This window comes from Phycodurus eques, chromosome 9 (assembly GCF_024500275.1).
Source record: "Phycodurus eques isolate BA_2022a chromosome 9, UOR_Pequ_1.1, whole genome shotgun sequence".
NCBI lineage: Eukaryota > Metazoa > Chordata > Actinopteri > Syngnathiformes > Syngnathidae > Phycodurus > Phycodurus eques.
In genome coordinates, this window is record NC_084533.1 from 22,562,141 (window position 1) to 22,586,240 (window position 24,100).

At 42.2% G+C, this 24,100-nt stretch overlaps 2 protein-coding genes across 5 annotated transcripts in view; one reads left to right on the plus strand and one right to left on the minus strand.

Annotated features, from left to right (window-relative positions):
* The window catches only part of mcf2a (MCF.2 cell line derived transforming sequence a), a 39,514-nt gene extending 23,736 nt beyond the window's left edge, over positions 1-15,778 (plus strand). For 2 of the 4 annotated variants that reach the window (XM_061685409.1, XM_061685410.1), the window contains exons 16-30: positions 1,283-1,349; positions 1,429-1,544; positions 1,765-1,834; positions 1,939-2,031; positions 2,121-2,213; positions 2,873-2,998; positions 3,094-3,315; positions 3,812-3,904; positions 3,986-4,064; positions 5,867-5,930; positions 10,006-10,106; positions 10,384-10,490; positions 11,399-11,511; positions 12,278-12,381; positions 13,232-15,777. In XM_061685409.1, coding sequence (XP_061541393.1) covers positions 1,283-1,349; positions 1,429-1,544; positions 1,765-1,834; positions 1,939-2,031; positions 2,121-2,213; positions 2,873-2,998; positions 3,094-3,315; positions 3,812-3,904; positions 3,986-4,064; positions 5,867-5,930; positions 10,006-10,106; positions 10,384-10,490; positions 11,399-11,511; positions 12,278-12,381; positions 13,232-13,272 — 1,489 coding nt within the window. In that variant the 3' untranslated portion in view covers positions 13,273-15,777. Of the gene's footprint in view, positions 1-1,282; positions 1,350-1,428; positions 1,545-1,764; positions 1,835-1,938; positions 2,032-2,120; positions 2,214-2,872; positions 2,999-3,093; positions 3,316-3,811; positions 3,905-3,985; positions 4,065-5,866; positions 5,931-10,005; positions 10,107-10,383; positions 10,491-11,398; positions 11,512-12,277; positions 12,445-13,231 lie in introns of all 4 variants that reach the window. The other 2 variants (XM_061685406.1, XM_061685408.1) reach the window with 2 other exon arrangements.
* A 1,070-nt stretch (positions 15,779-16,848) lies between these two features.
* Positions 16,849-23,513, minus strand: f9a (coagulation factor IXa). The gene is made up of 8 exons (XM_061686597.1): positions 23,408-23,513; positions 23,131-23,300; positions 22,993-23,017; positions 20,917-21,030; positions 19,729-19,863; positions 19,521-19,657; positions 18,609-18,732; positions 16,849-17,450 (listed from the first exon to the last, which is right to left on the minus strand). Exons 1-8 carry the CDS (start codon positions 23,511-23,513, stop codon positions 16,849-16,851), a joined length of 1,413 nt encoding a protein of 470 aa, XP_061542581.1.
* Between the last annotated feature and the right edge of the window lie 587 nt (positions 23,514-24,100).

Consider the following 24,100-nt stretch of genomic DNA (forward strand, 5'->3'; position numbering starts at 1 on the left):
ACTGTGAGGCTGACGCTCTAACCAGTCGTCCACCGTGCTGCTTTATTTAATTAATTAATTTATTTTAGGTGGCAGGTGGATGACTGGTTAGCACATCTGCCTCACAGTTCTGAGGACCGGGATTCAAATCCCGGTCCCGCCTGTGTAGAGTTTGCATGTTCTCCCCGAACCTGCGTGGGTTTTCTCTGGGCACTCCGGTTTCCTCCCTCATCCCAAAAACACGCATGGTAGGTTGATTGAGGACTCTAAATTGCCCGTAGGTGTGAATGTGTGCGCAAATGGTTGTTTGTTTATATGTCCCCTGCGATTGGCTGGCGACCAGTTCAGGGTGGACCCCGCCTCTCGCCCGAAGATGGCTGGGATAGGCTCTAGCACGCCCGCGACCCCTGTGAGGATCAAGTGGCACTGAAAATGGATTATTTATTTTATAAAATAATTGGTCATTTGATTATAGTTACATTAATTATGCATAATGGAGATAAATAATGAGAATGAGAGACAGAACTGGTTTCGCGGATTTCTGTGGCAGCCTATCTGCCCTTATTTGGCAAAAAAAAATCTAATTTATTTGGTAAAAAGTCTAATTATGAAATAGCTTATACACGTTACTTATTGTGTGTATGTTACAAACAGACAACCGCTTTGCACTAATAAAGCCAATGTAAACAGTGATGCGTTGAAATACGACATAGCAGTACACTAATAGTCTTGTGGCATATTGGTGCCAGGGAACTGTGTTGAAGTAAGTTGAGGAGCTTCATTTAGACATGAGCATTGCTTTGCTGCCATCTTTTTGCCAAGTAACTATGTTGAAGTGAGTTGAAGAGCTTCATTTAGATGTAAGTAGTGCTTTGCCACCACTTGCGGCATCTTGGCGCTAAGGAACCATTTGAAATGAGTTGAGAAATTTCATTTAGACAAAAGTAGCGATTTGTCACCATCTTGTGTCATCTATAGGCAATTATAAATCTTTTTAGGGGGGCTGTCAGTTACTCATGAATTTTGGCTATTAGTGGCAGGGTTTTATCTATATCACACTATGTATAAAATAAATAAGTAATATAAATATTTATATAGTATGTTAATGTGTTATTTAAAATAACTATATGACATATTGTTTAAGCATCTTTTTAACTTCTCTTTTTTTAAGCTTCATCTCCATTTGAAAAATCAAATGTGGCCCACCGCTGCTCTAATGACAGCATTGTGTCTCCCTCCCTTAGTCTAACGTGTTTATTTTTACCTTCTTTTGCATGTTTGTGTGCGCATGTGTGTGTCACAGTCATGTGATAAGGGAGCTCATCGAGACGGAGAGGATCTACGTGGAAGAGCTGCTGTCGGTCCTCCTCGTGAGAACAAACGTCCTCCTGCTCCTCCTCACCGTATGCGATGCGGTCATGAGGCCGGCTGACTGTGATGCCGTTACAGGGCTACAAAGCGGAGATGGACAACCCGCTTCTGGCGGCTCTCCTGCCGCCCGTCCTGCGGGCCCAGAGAGGTGTCCTCTTCGGAAACATGCCCGACATCTACAACTTTCACAGCAGGCAGGTCCTACATGGCTTCGACCACGTGTGGAGAATACAAGCCTGAATGGTCAAGCTAATTGCTATTAAAAAAAAACAAGTTTCCTTTCTTTTAGATGTAATGGCCAGGTGTCTCGATATTTTTGTCCCTTTCGAGTTCTATGTGTCAGTGTCTATATACAGTATATGCATCTAAATTGATGTTTATTTGTTTGTCCCTGACCTTTTTTGGCCAACCCAGCATGTTTCTCCAGGACCTTGAAGGATGTCTGGATACTCCTGAAGGTGTGGGAGTTTGCTTTCTTGCCAGGGTGAGAAGGCAATTACAGTATTCTAAAATATGGTTTGGTTATTGTATGAAAATGTTTCTTTTGTCAAACAAATACAATTAAAAATACGATTCATGTGACAACAGAAGGAGAACTTCCAAATGTACGAATGCTACTGTCAGAATAAACCCCGTTCAGACGCTCTGTGGCGACAGTTCTCTGATCGCCCCTTCTTCCAGGTAATTTCACCACATGATAATCCACATGTGCAAATATGTCTACAATCACAACGCCCGTTTAACTCGTAATAATCTTTGTATTCATTCAGGTGTGCCAGAAGAAGCTCGGCCACAAGCTGGGCCTGGACTCTTACCTGCTGAAACCAGTTCAACGCCTCACCAAGTATCAACTGCTCCTCAAGGTATGACTAAAGTTGGAAACGTGCACAAGCTACACAGACAACACAACCAATGGTGGTAGTAGCTTGAATGGCGCCCTGTGTGAGACCCCCCCACCATAATTATTGTACCATGTAAATGAACTAAAATTATGTTGTTAACGTGTAATTAATTAAACTATCAATACACAAATGGTATTGATAAATGGTAAAAGAAAAAAAGGGCCCATTTAAATGCAATTTGTGTACATTTACTTTCCATAAACCTACACATTACCATCAACATTTGTTTAAGAATGATAACCTTACTTTTATGCAATTATTTGAATACAAAAAGTAATAATAACAGGGTTAGGGTTAAAATAATAGTAATTTTATGTAATGAAGTCATTACTGTATATTTTTATAAAGTACATTATCGAGTGCTATTTTTCTCTTTAAAAAAAAAAAAATACTACGAAAATATTTTATTTTTGGGCATTTCCAAAGAAAGATCATTTGCGTGTTTTGAGCTACGATCGTGGTCACGGAAGGGGTTCAATCTGTATCTCAAGGTACCACTATTTGTTAAATGAGTGCCAAATATTTGGGTGAACACTGTATTGTATACAAGCCATTAAATAGTCATTTTTACACATTACGTTACATATTAAATGTTGTTATCTGTGTGTTTGTGCTCCCAGGAACTGCTGAAACACAGCACTGACTGCGATGGATCGTCTGAGCTGCAGGGGGCGCTAACAGCCATGCTGGACCTGCTCAAATCAGTCAATGACTCCATGCATCAGATCGCAATCACAGGATATGAGGCGAGGCCCATAAAACAGGCTTTATTTATTTATTTTAAACATACCGTTTCCAGATAAATAAGCAACTTCCCGCCCGTGTTCTTACACTGCGTCAGGGGGACATTTGCGAGCTGGGCCGTGTGCTGATGCAAGGCTCTTTCAGTGTGTGGATCAGCCACAAGAAAGGGCCCACGCGCATGAAAGAGCTGGCCCGCTTCAAGCCCATGCAGCGCCACCTCTTCCTCTACGAGAGCGTGCTGCTCTTCTGCAAGAGGAGGGAGGAGCACGGCGACGGCTGCGATAAGACGCCCTCGTACGGCTTCAAGCACTGCATAAAGGTGGGCCATTTACTTCCATCCCTCCATTTTATATACTGTAGTCATCCCCGACATCCCCTTTTCCAAATAGGAAAATTGTACACTAATGAGGGAGTACTGGGTTAGAAAACAAATGCCTGACAAACAACCAACAAAATCCACAATAAGAAACATACTGAGTTGTTAAATGAATACTGATACTTTCAGTCAAAACTGAGCATAATTATCACGACAGAATTTTTCATCTAGCTGTCTGATTGGATCTCATTATAATCTAAATTTGGCTTTCAGAAATCCTACCCATATTTCTTGAACAATCCTAGAACATCTGGTAATGGGCTATTAAAAGTGTTGACATCATCTGATGGATTTCTACTTTTATGAAATGATGATATCAGACAAATTCCGATTCATTACTCAGGTAGATGTGACAAATGTGATAGCTGATGTAAGCCCTGTTTATGATGATGATGAGGATGTTTTCGCTATTCATGTGTGTGTGTATGTGTCTTGGCAGATGACTGCTGTGGGGATCACAGAGAATGTCAAAGGAGATCCAAGGAAGTTTGAGATCTGGTACAGCGGCAGGGAGGAGGTGTATGTGGTTCAGGTAAGGAGTCTGTAAAACAAGTGATTGGTCACTAAACTGCAAACAGGTCACAAATAGAACGCACATGTTGCTCTGTTGCAGGCTTCGAGCGTGGGGGTGAAGACGTCGTGGCTCAGCGAGCTGCGGCGAATCTTGACCAACCAGCAGAAGTTGCTCAGAGGTCAGTGGTGGACTCGTGGACGAATAAATTAATAGACAATACGAAGTCGGGTTTGGGACAATTCAAAACAATTTGATTGTTAGTGCAGCTAACTAGCGCAAGTACAGATATAGCGGCGTCTTGAGATACTAGTTTAATTTGTGGAAATGGAATGAAAAAGGCCATTAGTCCAGCCTTCCTAGCTCGCTATAATATTGATATGATATAATGAAATCGAATGTCGAGAATTACAACATTTTTGCTTCAATTCAGTGGTCAATATGCTTCTTCTTCTGGTGTGCTTACCTTGGCCACATAGTGGGTAGTATAATACAGACATGCGGATACATGAAGATGGTCACTCCTGAGTAAGCTGCTGTAATTAAGGCAATATAGGAATTGGTGGTGACTCAAATAGGGGTTTGAGTGGGTGTGGAAAAGTGATGAGCGAATCTGAATGTTCAGACTCGAATCAGAACGACTCTTAGAATATCATACTACTTTATTCTGACAAGAGCTACAACTGCTGCCATGCCGCATTTACCTAAAAAAAACAAACAAACAAAGTATTCCACGATTATTAGCCTGTTTTCATGGCCGATGGCATTTGGACTTACTGTGCACAGTTTCAGGGCATGTGTGCATTTGGCCACGGTGGCTGCAGTGGCAACGTCGATGAAGTCCACTAAGAGAATGATCTCCGCAGAAGTATGCATTCGATAGCCGAGCCCGAGGAGCTGCACGGATATTCATTGCAACGCCACAACCAAAGCCGGAAAGCAGCCGTCGCTGGTCGGGGGGCAGCTACAGCAGAATGAATAGGAGAACTTTGACCAAACACAGCGTGGCAAGATGACGAAAGCTAGCCGCCTAACCGGCCAGTTTGCTAGCCAGCTAGCTGAAAAGGAGGCAGCTGGTTCCAGTCAGCAAGACTTTACGGGACTGAGAGGCGTAAAACCAATCCGGGTTGTACTTTTAGCCACGGGTTAGCGGTACAGTGAGGGATCCTGGTTCAAGTAAGCCATTTTAAACTAAAAAGAAAAAAAATTCCAGAGGGAGAAGTGGCAGCCAATACGTGTTAGCATACTCGCTTTCCGGTTGAATAGATAGATTTAAAATAATCCAATTAGATTTTTCATTTGTTGGATTATGACTTGCCTGAATTTCGGAATAGTACAAGGAGTCATTCGTTACTGTCAACGCAAATAATGAATCAGGATTTACAGGGTGGATCCCAGCCCAAGCTGTAATATTAGTTAGAGATCAAAGAATATACCATATGCATATAATAGTATTGTTAGGTTACCTGTCTCCTGTACGTGTTGCTCCCGTTTGTGTTCCGATATTCGTTGTTTTAAGGGTTATAATGCCACAACACCAATGCTATCATTTTGCATTTTATTCTTCGTGTTAAGCTAAATGGACTTATCTAAACCAAAGCTATGTGGTTGTTTTAAATACACAATGCGCTATTGTCTTTTTATCTCACACAACTCAAAGCAAAAAGTCGGACGAAGGATGGAGCTTGTATATTAAAAAATAAAAAAATAATTAATTCGGGTCACTTGTATCTAAGGCACCACTGCATAAAAAGTGGCTAACGTGAGAATACATGTTTTGACTGAGCAAGATTGTGTGACTTGACTTACGTATGACTTGCTGAACTCAAGCAATGACTTGACTCGACAAATAAATGAAGAATCAAGATATGCAAGTTTTTTGCTCAGTCTCAACAATTGAGCCCTGAGACTTACTTATGACTTGAGCATATGTGACTTACTCCAAATAGTCACCAGGTGCATAACTGTCTGTTCTCCTTCCAGACGAGGCTCATCAAAACGGACAACTGGTAGAGCACATGCATCTTTCTCCACCACCTTGTGAGAGGTCAGCGCCGCTCTTTTTCTTAAAATGGACCTTTTCACAATGTTTGTAAATAATCTGCGCCAGGCTACTTCAGGGTAGCAAAATGATTGACTTCCACTGACTTGAACTGAAATCCGATACCTCGGCAATGCCTTAAGAAAAAAGACAGCACGTTCAAAATGTCTCAACTTTCTTAATTTTTATTTATAAGAAAGAAATATCCTAACATGATACCTTTTTATGTATAAAATGTTTGGTTGGGTTGTCTTTGAGTAATTAGGCAAAACACAATGGCTAGCTTTCCATTTCAGTGTCAAAACAGCACATCTGTGCCATTAATAAGAGGAACAGAAAAGTCAATTAATTAGCCAGTCTCGACCAAGATTTCTCATGTATAATACACTCTTGAGTATAAAACTAATAGGCCCTGGGACAGTTGTCCCCCCCCCCCCCCCCCCAGTTCGACACCCCTGGGGGGTGCCCGCGAGGACATCATGATTCTCGGGTAAGCATCGAAAATGTACCTTATTATACTGTATATTAATTTGTAACATTAGAAATTACATATTTTGGAATCAAAGTACACCTATTTCACAACCCCTAGGTACAGGTATACTTTTATACAATGTGGTAAAAAAATATCCTTTTATCTTTGTATAATACGCTCTATCGACATTTGATGAATTTTCTAGGGGAAAAAAAGTGTATCATGCATGAGAAATTACGGTATGTCTGAATTATGTCCACCACATAACATCTTTTCAGCTGAAGGATTTGTTTACTAATGGGTTTGTTTACTAAAGATGAAATTGGAGTTTTTGCCACCCGAAAGTATGTGTGACGTCATGTTGAAAAGGTCTATTGTTTTTCAAATACTGTACATACAGACACACGTTGCCAGGTGGTGTTACAAATTGCATAGTTTCACATACATAGATACGATCAATGCAGATTGGGTCAAAGAGACATCACATAGACAGAGTCCACGGCTTTGTGTGGGCGCAGCAGCCACTTATGTCCAACTGTGTCTGGTTGACACCCCCCCCTCCCCCATACACCCACCCCTCACTGCAGGGGCATGCGGCCATCCAGAGGGGCTCCGAGGGGCTGTCTGCCGGGGCTGCACTTGATCTCTGCAACATCTGACGTGTTTATGTGCCTGCGCTCCCAAAGCCCCCGTCACCGAAGCCCCCGGCAACGGCCCCGTCTTCGCCCCCAGTGCCACTGACCTGCCGTAAAAGCTCAGTGGTAAACTTAGCCCATGTGTTTCCATAGCGGCCATTACTTTGCAATCTTATTTGCATATTACACAAAATCTGTTTTTGCATGCTGAAGCAAACATGAGTTTTGGGCTCTTTTCCAATATTTTGGAAGTGCATCGAGCCATTCTGGGTGAAAACAACATGAGGTACAAAAAACATAATCCATCTATCCATCCATTTTCTATAGCACTTGTCCTCATTCGGGTTTAAATGGCTCAACTTCCTAACTGCCCTTGCTAGACACAGCCTACCAAGTGAATATCTAGTGACAGGAGGGAATGGGCAGCCATGGTACTGCTCCAAGACATAGAAAGAAAAAATGCCACCCATTATACACTATATTAAATCCTTCTCAACCTTTATTCAATTGAATACACTACAAAGACACGATATTTAATTTTGTAATTAATGAATGTTAGTATTATTATTTTTTAAAATATTCTCTTATTTTGAATTGGATGCCTGGAACACATTCCAAAAAAGCTGGGACAGGGGTAATAACAAAACTTATCAAGTTGAGTAATGGTAAAAAAGCATCATCTACAGTCCTTAGTATCATCAAAAGATTCGCAGAATCTGGAGAAATCTCTGCATGTAAGCAGCAATGCTGAAAACCAACTTTGAATGCCCATGACCTTCGATCCCTCAGGCGACAATGCATTAAAAACTGGCATCATTGTGTAAAGGATATTGCTTCGTGGGCAACACTTCAGAAAACCATTGTCAGTTAACACAGTTCGTTGCAACATCCTACAAAAGCAAGTTAAAACTCTACCAAGCAAAGTGAAAGCCATATTTCATTGATACACAGAAACACCGGCAGTTTTCTAAGTTTATGGAGACCACAGCTGTGTCACAAATTGTGAATGCTTAGACTGTTGATGAACTTTTGAATAGATTCACCTGGAAAACCTCAAGTGTCATGAATGCTGTCGCTCCTATTAAAACTAAGACAATCGATCTAGAACACCGTGGAGGAGCACTATGATGGAAAAGACCTCTAAATCAAAGTGTAGGAAATCAGAACGTAATTAGAGATAAACTAAACTCCAAATTGATTATGACCTCTACAGACAAAGTCTGTCAGCAGATAAATGCAATGAATTTGTTTATTTTAGTGTGAAAATACAATCCATCAAGTTAAATATCAGCAAAATGACAAAATTATGCTATAGCTGAAGCTACCCAGGAACAACTCTATTACCATGTCAGAATTTGATACACTTGGCCAAAACACTGTAGAGAAAACGATTTAGTAGCTGAAACCATCAACGAACTGTCTTGACTCAAATACCAGCTGACTTTTTTAAAGCTATTGCGAAGTGTGTGCTCGCTGATTTGCAACAAATAATCAATTGTTCACTTCAGTCAGGCGAGTTTCCTAAAGCTCTTAAAGTAGCTGCCATTAAGCCACTTCTAAAAAAATAAAAAACGCTCGATGCTTCCATGTTAGCAAACTATAGACCCATCTCAAATCTCCGCTTCATAGCCAAGATTGTCAAGAAAGTTAGTTTGAATTCAACTTAAATTGACTTTTTGACCAATTTCAATCAGGTTTCAGAAGTCATCACCGTTCAGAATCAGCTCTTATTAAAGTGCTGAATGATATAAGGTTGAATACTGACTCGGGAAAGGTGTCAATTCTGGTCTTGTTCGATCTCAGTGCAGCTTTTGTTACGGTAGATCAAAATATACTGCTGAACAGGTTGGAAATGTCGGTAGTCCTTAAGTTGTTCAGGTCTTACCTGGAGTAAATGAGTTATTTCATAACCGTTGGAAGTGTTCAATCTCATCGAATGGCAATGGCCAATGGGGTCCCTCAAGGGTCAGTTCTTGGACCCTTCCTGTTCAGTCTGTATATGCTACCCTTTGGTCAAATTCTTCAGAACCTTAAAGTTTGACTATCATAGCTATGCAGATGACACTGTTAAATGTAGCAGTGTCTCCAGATGACTACAGTTCAATTGAGTTGTTGTGTCACTGTCTAAAACAGATGACAAATCCACTGAAATCTTTTATTACCCGGCAGTGAATTGCATTAGACTGGGAAGTATTTTTTGGGAAGCGGGGAGTTAAATAAAATAACGCATGCTGCTAATGTACACAAGGTGGCATGGTGCATTTTTTCCTCCCACATTCCAAAAACATGCATGTTAGGGTAAGTGAAGACTGTAAATTGTCCGTAAGTGTGAATACGAGCGGAAAGGATTGTTTGTCTGTATGTGCCTTGTGATTGGGTGGTGACACATCCAGGGTGTAGCCTGCCTCTCAACCAAATTCAGCTCGGATGGGCTGCAGCTCACAGGCAACTAATGGGGACAAGCGCTATAGAAAACGAACAAATGAATAAATCAAAAACAAAGTATCATTGAGCAAGTGTACCTGATTTTGTCTCCGCTGAATGTTGCACATTTGAGCTGACATGCTTTCAGTTTCCACCTGAACAGGGCTTTGGTGTCACTCCATGCATTCTCCTTCTTTTGTCATGATGACCACTTTTTAAGGTGGCTATCATCTGCTTTCTAAATAAAATATAATTGAATTTACTTATCCCCCCCCCCCCCCCCCCCCCCCCGCCCCTAAATTCGGATCTCGTCTGAAGCTTTTCCTCATGCTAGCTAAACACACAAACGCAGTTAATCCTCTATCTATAGAGAAGCTTGCACACATCTGCTCCAATGTCCCATCATGCCGTCTGGCTGCCTGAATGCTCATACTTTACATGTACAGGTAGCAGCGCATATGTTGTTCCATGACATTAAACCACGCACCAGCTTGACTGCAGTGTTTTCCGAACAAATGACTCAATTTGTTTTGTGTGTCATTCTTACCAGTAAGCAGCAGAGAGAGTCAGTGAGCTCTGAGGACACCGAGTCGGGAAAGAGCAGTCCGGACGCCCAGCAACGTGCCCCCAAATACCAGCTCAACCGCAGGAGTGCGTACAACTCACAATCTGTGCGTCAAATGCAACATAATCAAGATTGCTTTTATCACAATAATACTGCAACGGTTACTTAGCTCCAGTACGCTTATTTCTCCTTTGATGAAATATTTATTCAATACTGGAAGTGGGGGGAAAAAAAGTGTCTGAAAAATAAGTGCTCAAGCACAGATCCCTGAAAAAAAATCTACTTAACTAAAGTAATCAAGTATTTACAATATATTTTGTTACTTCCCACCACTGTTCAGCACTAAAGAGAAAGTTTGTCCAGGTTGGCCGGGAGCTCATCATCAGTCGGTGAACACCTGCAAGGGTCTGGATGAGAAAAGTGGCAGTCAAGACACTTTCCACCAGTCTGACACACAACTGGTGAAACTGGTGAGCCCTATTAAAAGCCGTACACTTTGGTTTTTATATAACCATTTTGTTTTTGTTTTTTTCACTTCCATTGTTAAAAGTTGAGACATTCATAGTTCCTTTAGAATATCACCCCTTACTACAACTGCTGGTGTTTGTCTCTGGTGGGTGAAGTAAATAGCGGGACTTCACACCTAAAATTTAGAACTGAAGAAGGCTTTTGGATTAAAGGTGAAATGTCTTCAACAAACAACAAGAGTCCAGTTGCCTTCATTTACTTTTATATTTTTGGTTAGAAGAGACTGTTACAAATGATGTCTTCATACATTCTCAATCACCCAGGTCATCCGTACCTTCTGCCATGTAGTGAAATAGCATATATAGTAATTGTTCTGCCTGTCACTATGTGTTGCTGGTATAGATAGATGAACAAATATACATTATTTGTAGTAAACAAATACAGTAATACATTTTGGACCATCCATCCATCCATTTTCTGAGCCGCTTATCCTCACTAGGGTCGCGGGCGTGCTGGAGCCTATCCCAGCTGTCAGCGGGCAGGAGGCGGGGTACACCCTGAACTGGTTGCCAGCCAATCGCAGGGCACATACAAACACACAACCATTTGCACTCACAGTCACACCTACGGGCAATTTAGAGTATCCAATTTATGCATGTTTTTGGGATGTGGGAAGAAACCGGAGTGCCCGGAGAAAACCCACGCAGGCACGGGGAGAACACGCAAACTCCACACAATCGGGGCCGGGGATTGAACCCGGGTCCTCAGAACTGTGAGGCTGACGCTCTAACCAATTAAGTAAAATCCCACGCACACCTGATGATCTCTTACTGCACATTACAGTGGTTGGGAATCACTGAACTAGGTCATCCTCACTAATGGAATCTGTTTGCCCGTATGTCTGCGTCAGTCTCGAGGCAGATATCGAGCCTTGGCCGACTGCCTTCAAAACGGACTGGACAGTGTCCTCATCAAATGCGGCGATGTCATCCAGTTGATGTGGGAAGACGACAAAGGCCGCTGGTGAGTCTGCCAGCCTGTCACCACTAACGAGGCCACATGTGAACACACAATGTATGGATTGACACATGTAGCAATACTAGGAAGGGCCTCCAGGGACAAAATTCAGGATTACCTCTCACATACATTACTGAAACGCATTGTAAGTGAAAAGAAAAAAATCTGTACTGTGTGTGTGAGCATTTTAGTTGTGTGAGAGAGCGTTTCAGTACTGCATATGAGCAAAAATAAAAATACAGTAAAGTGTGAGAGCATTTCAGTCGTGTGTGTGTGAAAGCTTTGTAGTAGTCCTAATGAGAGCCTTTTCAGTAGTGTGCTTGAGAGCACTTCAGTAGTTTGTATGAGAGTGTTTCAGTATTGATAATGAGAGCATTTCAGTCGTACGTATGAGTGTTTCTGTCGTGTGTCTGAGAGCATTTCAGTAGCATGTATGAAAGCGTTTCAGTAGTGTGAATTAGTGTTTCAGTCATGAGTATGAGAGTGTTTCAGTTTTGTGTGAGAGTATTCAGCAGAGCATGTGAGTGAAAAAAATTCTGTACTGTATGAGAGCGATTTAATGTTGAATGCGAGATCAATATTTATTGCAATAACTGCTGTGTTAATAAGGCTACACTTTTGATAATTACAATACTGATAATTACAGTACTGTATGTTAGCAAAACAAATATTTCAGTAGAGTGTGAGAGGTAATCTTAAATTATGTCCCTGATGTCCACTCATATGTATTTGTCAACTTTTTCCTTCTCCCACATGTTACCCGCCCGGTCAGGCTGGTGAAGAATCTGAGTCGACACCAAGATGGCTTCATTGCGTCTGCTAGCCTGCAAGTGACCGTAAGGGGGAGCAGTCGAGCAGCCTCCTCCAGACTCAGGGGTAAAAGGATTTTGGATTTCAGCAGAGGTGGCAAAATTATTCTCACACCGTATTTGAGTTGAGGTACAGGCTCTGAAATCGTACTTAACTCATTCACTGCTGTGGATGTTGATATTTGTCAACTGGAATACAACAATGTGTTGCCACACAGGAGACAAAAAGTATAAAGTGAATTTTTCTCACATCGATTAAGAGGGAGAGAAATGCCAGCACGTTGGAAGTCGGACAAGTTTAGGCACCTCACACTTGAATGTATGGTAAAAATATATGAGAAATGGTAACGCATTTTTATGTACTGAATGATGATGATGAACGCCATGTAAAAAAGCCACTGACGTTCAACTCCGACGAGTCAACATCGCTCACGAGACATTTCTTATTTCTATATCTGTGAACTCATTATTTTTCACTTTCTCAGTCTTGTTTTTGTTGTCTTATAGTTTGAGGTGTCACAAAAGCAAATATTAGTAGTGTCAGAGTCACTGTTCTGCTTATCGTTTTTTCACAGTAAGCTCATTTTCTCTGCTTTTGGCTGAAACCCACCAATGCGCGACTACTGATTATGAATCAAATTAGAAATTCAAATCAAATTAGAAATAAACTTTAGCGTTCACTCATTCTTTTAGGAGGTTCGGTTCTTATATTGTCACAGAATACAATATTCTGTGGGTCTTTAAAGAACAGCCAAAATGCTCTAAAGCAGCCGACAATATGGGGAACTCTGCTTTGAAACGCCTGGCAATGAATGAGTTAAGTACTGGAAAGTATTTATACTTTGTAACTTCCTACAACTGGATTTGAGCATCTGTGACGATGACTCTGATCTCATTCCGCTATGTTTTCCTTGCAGAAATGGGCAACGTCAGGGCGAGAAAGCTTAGTTCTCCTTAGAGAGAAGGAGATCAGACCAAAGAAACAGGTCCAGTCCTCGCTTTGTGGCACTTTGTCTCATTCCCTGCCATTGACGGCTATATCAGTCAAAGTATCCATGTTTACTGGGATGGCTTGCAGTGAATGTTAAGGAGTTGGATTTCATATCCCTACATGTTCGGATTGACAATCCGGATTCCACTGGTGTTTTCTCATCACGCTGACATATTGTCAACGTATGCCGAGGACAAAGACTGTGGGAGAGGTGCGTGCTTTCCTACGATTCCAAAGTGCGGATATGACTCTCAATTGGACGTGTGTGTTAGGCTTTACTGAATGGATGCTCAAGTCCAGGACTGCAATGGATTTTCTACAGCATATTCATGTTTGACTGCAAGCAATCTTCATAGACAAAATGGCTTGAAGAAAATCATGGACCTGCACGTCATAGCACATACTAATCAGATTGCGCTGATCTAATTCCAGTCCTCCTCGGAGACACCAGGAAGCATTCTGTACTTTCATGGTATCTGAGGGCTGCTACAATACTCTTTTAGACACTTTCTAAGGGAATGTCTTGCCCTTTGTATCAGTCCTTCTGTTTTCTGCCTCATGTGCTCTTCTGTGTGAAAGTGCCAAAATAGGGTTTTCACTGGGGTTTTTCCTTTTGTTTTAAGGTTTTAATAAGTAAGAATCACCACGACAATCTCTGTAACAAAGAAGGAGTGTGGCCTTTGTGTGCCATCTGCCTGACTGTTTATTCCTGTGTTAGCATGTATGAGGTATATGAATGGGATGCACAAGACCAGACTTCACCAGGGTTCATGTAATATAGTGAACCCCCATTTATTGTGAGCGACACGTTTCAGACGCACCAGTGATAAGTGAAAAAGACGTGACAGAGAGACCTTATAATTGTTTATATTATATAATAGACTCCCGCCGCATAAGGCCCGCTGCACACCGAATGACACAACCGAACGCGACAGAACTGGATAATCGTGAAAAACATAGCCGCTCACTGCCGCACAGCGCAATTGACCCTTGCACACCACCAACTCCCTGCAGTGAAAACACTTCTGGTGTTCTTATCGGGAAACAATGTTTTGAAGCACCACATATACTACTGTATTCTTTTTTTTTTTTTTTTTTTTTTTTAATTAAAACCACGAACATGGCATGATTGTCAAGGAAGAAACCGATTGCCCTGGCCAACGTGTCTATATTATAGCAATACAAAAAGAGGAAAAAGGCGAGAAATAAAGGAAAGGGTGTGCATATTGAGCAGCTATTGGCAATGATCACACCATTAACTAATTGCACTCATGTATTTCAGTGACAGAGACTCTTCACACTTTGTTTTGTTAGCTACAGTTACATAATGAAATTATAAATATAGTTGTCCCTCACGATATTGCGATTCCCTATTTGCAGCTTTGCTACATTGCAGATTTTTTAAATCGTATTTTTATCGCAGATCAGTCGCTATATCGCAGGATTTTGTGGTGATCATTTTTCCACACGGGCTGTTACTGCAGAGCAATAATCACGCTGCATCTTATGTTCAGTAGCGCCCAGTGATGGCATCAGTAGCGCCCAGTGATAGCATCTTGTGGCACAATGTGGTACTACACTGAAATCACGCAACTCTAAATTCGGAACATGTTTGCTTAAAAACCCGCAATATAGTGGCGGCATGAAAGATGAACCGATATACCAGGGGTTCGCTTCGCTGTCCACATGATGAAGATGAATACAACCGACCAATGGTAAGGGAGCGGTGCGCCTTACTTCCTGTTGTTAGCCCCGCCCTCCACACTTCCCAAGTAGGCTGACTTTAATGAGAGGGGATCATGATAGATCAATGTGTGTTCAACACTTCATGAAATATTGATGGCATATCTAAATAAATTTACCAAAACCGATTGAGCGCTCCCACCGAGGAGCAGTTTTGGAATGGCCGCGGCGTTTGATATGTAAATGTATCTTGGAAGCAGTAAGAGCCTGGTCACATGACATATTTCCGTTGTTCAAATATGTATTTTGCCTTCACTTTGCATGCCGTCTCCCCTCCCCAAGTGAAATCCTGTCTCCGTTTATTCATAAGAGCCACGATTGCTTGAATGCTTATACGCAACAAAATGAGCTGATATTTTGTTGCTGCAGATTTTGCACAGATTTTCCAAACACGGAAAACATTCTCAAATAAAAGCTTGAAGCTTTTATTCATCCAGTTGAGCCAAGAAGCCTAAACCTGGCTATGAATGTTGCTTTAATCCAACTAAACAATAGATAGATTTGTATTGTTAGGTTTGTTTTCACATTTTTAGCCACGAATTTGCAATCTGATTATTGAATAGATCAATATTTATTGCAATAACTCCTGTGTTAATAAGGCTACACTTTTGATAATGACAATGTTTTAGAAAACAGTCCATAAACTCCAATTGAATCAATTTGCCCCTTTTGCAGGGTTTTGATTAAAGCCTATGAAAACAATAAAGTGGTGCAGATGTTCTCTTTGTGGCTTTTTTTTGCCCAGAAAACAACACTGTTGAATGTACCTCTGCATGGAAAACTGTTTTTTTTCTTCCTTTTTACCAGCAGATGGCAGCAAGTTGATGCGGTCAAGTGGTTTCCTTCCCCCCCCCATTTCTTTTTTTTTTTGAGGGGGGGGGGGGGGGGGCTGAAGCCTTTACCCTTTGGCTCGCAAGTTGACATTGGAGCATATTGTTGATCATCATGATAATCTTCCACTTGAAGCTTTTGAACAACCTGAAATACGAACGGGTAAACATTTATCACCCTCCGAAGCATCCGCTGTACTGAGCTTTTATTGATACCGATCAGGTTCCAGTAGCAGTGTGACACGATTTGGCAAAAGTGAAAATATTGTATGTCAAAATGCTGGGTCTGTCGGAATGGCCACTTGACCAAGAATTTACGAAACTGTGTGATGGGTTTTGGAGAAATTGAGTTTTTTTTTGTGGGGGAAGGGAGAGGGGGGGAACGTTTTTGTGCGATATCGCCACGAGAAAATCTATTAAAAAAAAAAAAAAAAAAAAAATCTTTCAAATGACAGTAAAACGGTATAACTTGATTACTTCTTAACATATCTCCTCAACCCTTTCGTTTCGTCCGCCCTTTTCCGATTGTCTGACAAATTTCTGATAAAAGCATCCACCAATAAGATCATATGGGCAGGGGCGGACCTACGTGGTGGCAAGGGGTGGCCCCGTCCCCCACAGTCGAAGAAAAAGAGCAAAAAGAGTGCGAAGTGACTTTTGAGACACCTCGTACATGAGAATTTCCAGAAATTATTTGGAATAAATCCTCAAGGTAACATTTTTATTTCATTGAAGATATAAATCAAGTTATATCCACAAATCTGGCCTGTATTGTAATTTCTATAAATCCAATCCAAGGAAAAGATTATATTTGACACTTCTAGCCTACAAGTATTACCTACTGTATAAGAATTGGAAGCAATTATGGCAAACTTGAATTTAGTTGTAATTCCAAACTGTCCTTTTCAAAGTTGGTTCTCACTTCTTAATGCGATGCAAATTCTTCAACTAACAACTATCAAGTTTATTGCTACGGCAGAAGACCCATGTCATCTTCAGGCCTTGGCGTGACCTCGTGGTGGTCCAACCCATGGATCATGTTATGGATCCATTTGGAGTAAGTAGACACGCGGGTGTACACCCCGTATTTGCCATCCTTTGCACACTCTTCCCCCCAGCTCACGATGCCCGTCAGGAACCACGTGTTGTGGCGCCTGTTGGAGTGAGGACCCCCGCTGTCGCCCTGGCACGCGTCTTTGGACTCGTCGTAGTATCCGGCGCAGAACATGGCGGGCGTGATCCTGGCGCTGCTGGTGAACTTGCAGTCGGTCCGGCTCGTGAAGGGAACCTCCACCTTTTTTAACGTGTTGGACGGGAGTCCGAGGTAGCGCGTTCTGCCCCAGCCGCTGACCGTGGCGGGTGAGGCGCTCTTCACCAAGGCTTCGGTGAAGGCCTGGGGCCCGATGCAGATGGGCCGCACGTCTGTGGAGAAGTTGATGGGTGTTTGGAGGTGGAGCAGGGCGATGTCGTGATCGTGCAAGCTCACGCTGGCATTGTACAGCGGGAACATGTGCTGCTGGGAAACTTGGATATCCTGCTCTGTGTCCTCTTTGACTTTAATGTTGTATTCGCCTGTGGGAAGACGGGACGCAGTCACATCAAACAGAGTTACGAAAAGACGTCTGGCCATATTCTCCCATTCGTGCGAAAATACATTACAGCAACAGACATTCCTTCGGTCCTTTTCTGACTTATGTACACGTGAGGATATGGGCCTTAGTCCATTGTCTTAAGGTCCATGTAGGCTACTAGTATGCGCTTGACAATTCAGTGTAGTAGTGCCTCTTTTATCCAAATAGTGAGCAGTTCATCTTTCCTAGCATGACGGTACATGGACCCTAAAAGGCTCGTTCATTGAGCAGGCGGCAGTCAATAGAGTACTCGAAACTATCTTAACGACAGTCCAACGAACAGAGGAGTCCCTAAACAGAACAACGACTTAAGGTACCGTGAAACGTACAACATGCGAGTGCTATTAACTAAGAGGGAAACGCACAACTACTAACATTAATGATAAAAGATGTGATGAGCTGCAACTGTCAGCAAAATTCCACCAGGTCGCCTATGCTGGCATGTTTGCATCAATTTCCGCGACGCTACCGTATTGAATAAATGATCAAATGGCAGTTTGAGCATGCATTTTATTAGCACAGAGGACCCCCACAAACAGTATTTGTAGTTGTCTGTCCCCCAGGTTTTTTCGGAAACCCCTGCGAGCATCAATTTTTCACAGTTTTTCCATATCCCAGTCCATATCCCCCACGCATAGCAGGTGTCCACTGTAGTAGTAGTAGCAGCAGCACACAGATGTCAACTAGAGCACATTTTTGCCTTATCAGTAAAATGTAGTTCTCCTACTAGCAAGCCAAAGAGGACAAACAGTACTCGTACATGGACCTTATATGGATATCAATGATATCATATCCTTGATAAGCAGGTGCGTTGATACATGTTTCCTAGTTGGGAAAAATAGTGTTACTAGTGCAGCACAATAGTTTACTAGTAAGGTTTGACTGCATACTAGAGTAGAACAAATGTTCCACTTGTCGTGGAAAAACGGTACTAGCAAGACCTCGTTGTACTAGTGCACCCTAGTCATTTTACTATTGCACTAAATTGTCCCACGAGTGAGGATAAAGTTGATACCAACACAGAGACCTTAAACTAGATATCAATGATATTGAATACTGTAAATGTTTTGTATTGTGAGGAGCTAAAAAGGGGTCGTACCCACTCTCACGTAGAAGGGGCCCAGCGCCTCGGCCAGACAGTGGGCGGCGGTGATGACCCACTGCTCTCGCAGAATGGAGCCCCCGCAGAACACCGCACCAGATTTACTATCTACCAAGGCCGCCTGGATGGGCAGAAAGAAAGGTGAGCTTGTGGTGAAGACGAAAACGTTGTGCTGTTTGTGGATGTATTTTGCATGTTGTTGTTTTTTTTGGGGTTTTTTTTGGTCCCGTTCGGCTGTTGGGTCAAGCAGAATGGAGGATCTTGTATCCCTTGTATGCCGGAACAGTTTTACTGTGTCACAATGGAGTTTTTAAGCTTCCGCTGTGTCTTATTAGTATTGTAATTGATGTTTATTGAGAATCAGAATCGATCAGTCGAACAGCACAAAGTTTCTAGAGCGGAGAGAGAGACGAAGACAAAAGACAAAGCACTAATTGTAATTGTAAATGTTTTCAACGTGATGTGTGGGCCAGTTTAGTTGTACACAAATGTATTATTCTGTTGTATGAATGGCAACAGGTGGATGCATACACAGATTAATTTAGTGTTTCTGAACTGTTGTCAACCTGGGACCCGTATTTCCCTATTCTTGAAAACTCATGACCCACTTTTTAACCACAAAGTTACGAAAAATAAAGATAATATATAGTTTTTGTTACTTGCTGTCCGTGACCCACCCGTATTGGCTCTGCGACCCACCTTTGGTTCCTGAACGCACCAGTTGAGAATTACTGGGTTAATTGTACTTTCTATCATCATGTGCAAAGCATTTAAATGTTCTGCCTGTCATTTAATGTCATTGGCATGGAAAGATGAACAAGTATACATTATTTGTGGTAAATAAATAATAATATTCAGACAAATCAAGAAAAATTTGATCATTAGTGCACATGGTCCATATGTAAATACCTGCCAGGGGATCTCTGCTGGGGTGACGAAATCTCCACCAACAATTCGCGTCAGGGTTTCCGGCCCAGTTGTGTTGGAGGTGAGGACGAGAGACCGAGGTGTTCTCATCAGAGCAGTCCTACCGCATGCGAACTCGACTTGTAAGGCAAATTATTATGATTTATAAAATGCAGAATTATTGTGATTTTTCATAGCGTGGCTGATGTACCTTCTGGTTCACAGCTGATCCCATCCTGCATCAGCTTGTATCCTTCCGCACAGTAACATTTGCCTCCGGCATGGCCCATTGATTTACAAAAATGCCCACAGTCTCCATTGTTGAGATCACACCTTTTCTGTAAATCTGAGGAGAGATTATTTTTTTTCTGTACACATGGCCATAAAATCCTAGCATTGTACAAAAAAAAAACAGTCTAACCCTCTCTCTCAACTCACTGCTGGCCATTTGTGTCCACCACGCTTTCCCTATTTGGAATCATTTTAGCTGTGTTGAGAATTATTGTCTGATTCTTCCCCGACTTCAGCTCTTTAAGTAAATCGATAATATACTCTAAACATGAAATTGTACCCTTTAGCCCTATTGTGGCCACTTTGGCTAATTGAAACCCATGGAAATTATTAAAATGTTTTAGTACGGCGGAACAGTGGACGACTTGTTCGAGAATCTGGCTCACAGTTCAGAGGTCCGGGGTTCCCGCCTGTGTGGAGTTTGCATGTTCTCCCCGTGCCTGCGTGGGTTTTCTCCGGGCACTCCGGTTTCTTCCCACATCCCGCAAAACATGCATGTTAGGTTAATTGAAGACTCTAAATTGCCCGTAGGTGTGAATGTGAGTGCGAATGGTTGTTTGTTCGTATGTGTCCTGCGATTGGCTGGCAACCAGTTCAGGGTGTACCCCGTCTCATGCCCGATGATAGCTGGGATAGGCTCCAGCGCTCCTGTGATCCCCGTGAGGATAAGTGGCTCAGAAAATGGATGGATGGATGGATGGATGGATGGGTTTCATTCTAGACTCAACACTTGATGAAATGTTAGTTTAAAAAAAAAATAAAATAATTCTCTACTAGATTACATTATCGATTTTTGGACAATAGAGCTCTTTCATGTAACAGTTTTAGTTTCCAAAACAGGCTAAAATGGCCTACAGCACTCCATCCGATTGACTCAGAATATGAAAAAATGGAGAGGTTGAAAAAGTCACTCAACAAGTGATGTTAGTTAAAAAAATCATGTATTAACAGAAGCAATGAAAACATATGGCTGTGTGCTCGCGGCCAAAAATGGCCATGAACAAGCTTTAGGGGTAGTAAAATACAACAAGTTCTGGTGGTTAAACGAGTGCTAGTTATTGCCGTTTTCTGTACATTCAAATAGACAGCTGGATGATTTGTCCCTTACCGATCTCACAGTTGACGCCGCTGAAGCCGTTTCGACACTTACACGTGTAGGAGCCGATGCCGTCATTGCAAGTGGCCTTGTGGAGGCATGGTTTCAACTTACACTGGTCACCATCTGAGGACATTTCAGGTACATCAACGCATATCACCAGGTTTTACATGCCATACCAGCCAATCACCACCAAGCATCATTATGCAACTGACTCCCCTTTCTTCCTTAAACATTCATGAACATGACGCGAGACTGCTCTTAAAGCAACAAAAGATCGAGAAGGCTCCAGGCCCGGATGGTATGTCTTCCTCAAAGTCCATGCTGATCAGCTGGCTTAAGTATTCACTCAAAAATTCAATCGATCTTTGGAACTCTTTGAAGTCCCATCCTGCTTCAAATGCTCCACTAATATACTATGATAATTCCAGTCCCTAAGAAACCAGCAATTCCAAGCCCGAATGACTGCAGGCCTGTCGTTTTGACACCTGGGGTCATGAAGTCCTTTGAACGCCTCGTGTTGAACCACCTGAAGAGTGTCACAAGCCCATTGTTGGACCCCCTGCAGCTTGTCACTGTAGAGAAAAGGTCAATGGATGATGCAGTCACTAAGCACTCCAACCTGGAACATCTTGACGGCGCAGAAACCTATGCGAGAATCCTGTTCGTGGACTTGAACTCCACCAAGTTCCTCCAGCTCAGCCTCTCTTCAGCCATCTGCCAGTGGATTTATAGCTTCCTGACAGGCAGGAGACAGGCAGGTGAGGCTAGTGGAAACCACCTCATCCACACGCACCGTCACCACTGGGGCGCCCCAAGGGTGCGTCCTCTCGCTGCTGCTGTTCACTCTCTACATGAACGACAATACTTCGACGCTCCCAGCTGTCAAACTCCTGAAGTTTGCAGATGAAACCACAGTCATCGGCCTTATTAACAATGGCAACTGGTCTGCGTATCAACAGGAAGTGGAGCGACTGGTGCTCTAGTGTCAATCTTCGAGACCTTCAAGTTCCTGGGAAAATAATCTCTCGGGACCTGAAGTGGGAGACCAACATCAACTTCATCCTCAAAGAGCATGAATCATTCATCACAGTCTGGTTTGGTCCTACTATAAAGAGGGACAAAATCTGGCTGCCACGGACACGGACAGTCAGGACCGCTGAGAGGATCATCGCCCACTCTTGAGGACTTGCACGCAGCAAGAAGACTTGCACGCGCAGGTAAAATTCTCTCGGCGTCACCATACCCCGGACAGCTCCGTCACTCTTGTAGGCGCTACCAAACAATGCACATTAAAACCAGCAGACAGTCCAATAGCTTCTTTCTCCATGCTATTAACCTCTTTAACAGTTGACTCATAATTTCATAGGGACAACTTGCAATTTTTGCACATCTCTTTACTGCCATTACTACTGTAATCACTTGCAAAACTGTTGTTGTATCAGTATTACTGCACTACTAGACAATTTATATCGTTTCATGACCCTCTACTTTTATGTTCATGTCCGATATATTTTGTTTTCGTAGATTGTTTGCTTTAGTACTAGAGTGGCACCAACTACCGGAGACAAATTCCCTGTATGTTTTAACAACTCATAAATATGATTTTCTGATTCTGGAGCATGGTGTCAAAGTGTGACGATTCTTCCGAGGATGCTCTGTGAAACCTTCACACACCAGTTTCACCGATTGATGCGGAATTTGGTGGACATGTTTATTGTAACAAGACACAAAAACGTCTCAAGAACCCATAAACCAAACTGAACAGGAAGTTCAGTTTGGTTGAAGCGGCCATTTTGGTGGAGTTCCGCGGCTTGTACTTTAACAAACTCCTACTAGGGAATCTCCAAATGAATGTATTCTTTGACAGATGGGTGACGCTGCATTGCAAAACCTTTGTGCCTACACCATTGATAGTGACGTCAAAGTTTGATGATCATTTTAAGGATTTGGGACCTGTTTCTTGCTGCTTTCAGTCTTGGTATTATTTTCAACATACACAGTTTCTGCAAACTATGCCTGTGACATAGTTGAGTGATGCGCTCTGACAAAATGAAGTACATACTATATGGGTTTTGTCATCCTTACCCATGTACGCATTCCAGAACTCCACCTGAAACAACAGTGATGCTGCTTTCAATGACCACGGGAAAAAAAAACAAGCTGTGCATCAATGGAGAAAATGGTGGAGGAAACAAATCAAGTCAATATAGGGGAAAGACGCACTGTTTTTTCTGTATTCTCAAAGATCTCCCTGGCCTCCTCAAAGTCACATATTTCCTCCACACATTCTCTCTCCAGGTTGCCCTCCAGCAGTTCCTCAAACACGCCCCTGTTTTCACGCTTGTGTCTCCACAGGACGCCATGAGCCGCTTTGCCGGACACGAACACTGGGCCTGCAGCCAAACGTGTCAATGGGAGTTATCTTTCAAAAACCAAATTCATAAAATAAGTAACACATGACAACTGATGAGGAGAAACGTTTCACATATTTCCTTCATACCTGCAAGACTCAGTTGAAAGGACGACAACAGCGCACAAGCGAGAAAGAAGTTCGCCATCACAAACAAACACAAACTCCAAAGTGCACAATGATTGTGTTTGCACATGCAGACTACACTCGCTGTGGGTCATGTGACCCATTTGGAAAGTTTGGGAAAGCCTGACTGTGCCAACACTGGGTGTTTTAACGGAGCCAAACAGTGAAATTTCTTTTAAATACAATACATACTGTGACCCCCATGTATTTTATATCCTGGTTAAAAAAATAATAATAATAATAAATGAAAAAATCTGCAAAAAGCCAAATTCGTGAATGACTAAATTGTCCATAGGTGTGAATGCTACTGTGAATGTGTGTTTGTCTACATACTGTATGTGTCCAGCAATTGGCTGGCGGCCAGCCCAAAGTGTAACCCTAACTCTTGCCCAAAGTCACCCGCGACCTTAATAACCTCAAGAAGGATAAACACTATCGAAAGTAAATGAGGGGACGTTAGATGCACCCGCATAATACAACACTGCCTTCACAATGGAATGCTCAGTTTTAGTAACAACAACCATAATGAAGGAGGATTATTTTTAAAAGATTAATGAATTTTACCTTCTACTAGAGGTTCTTAAACCCAAAGTACCACCTTGAAAAAATATTCAGCGCTTCGATTTTCAATTCAATTCAATATTTTATGAAAAACAC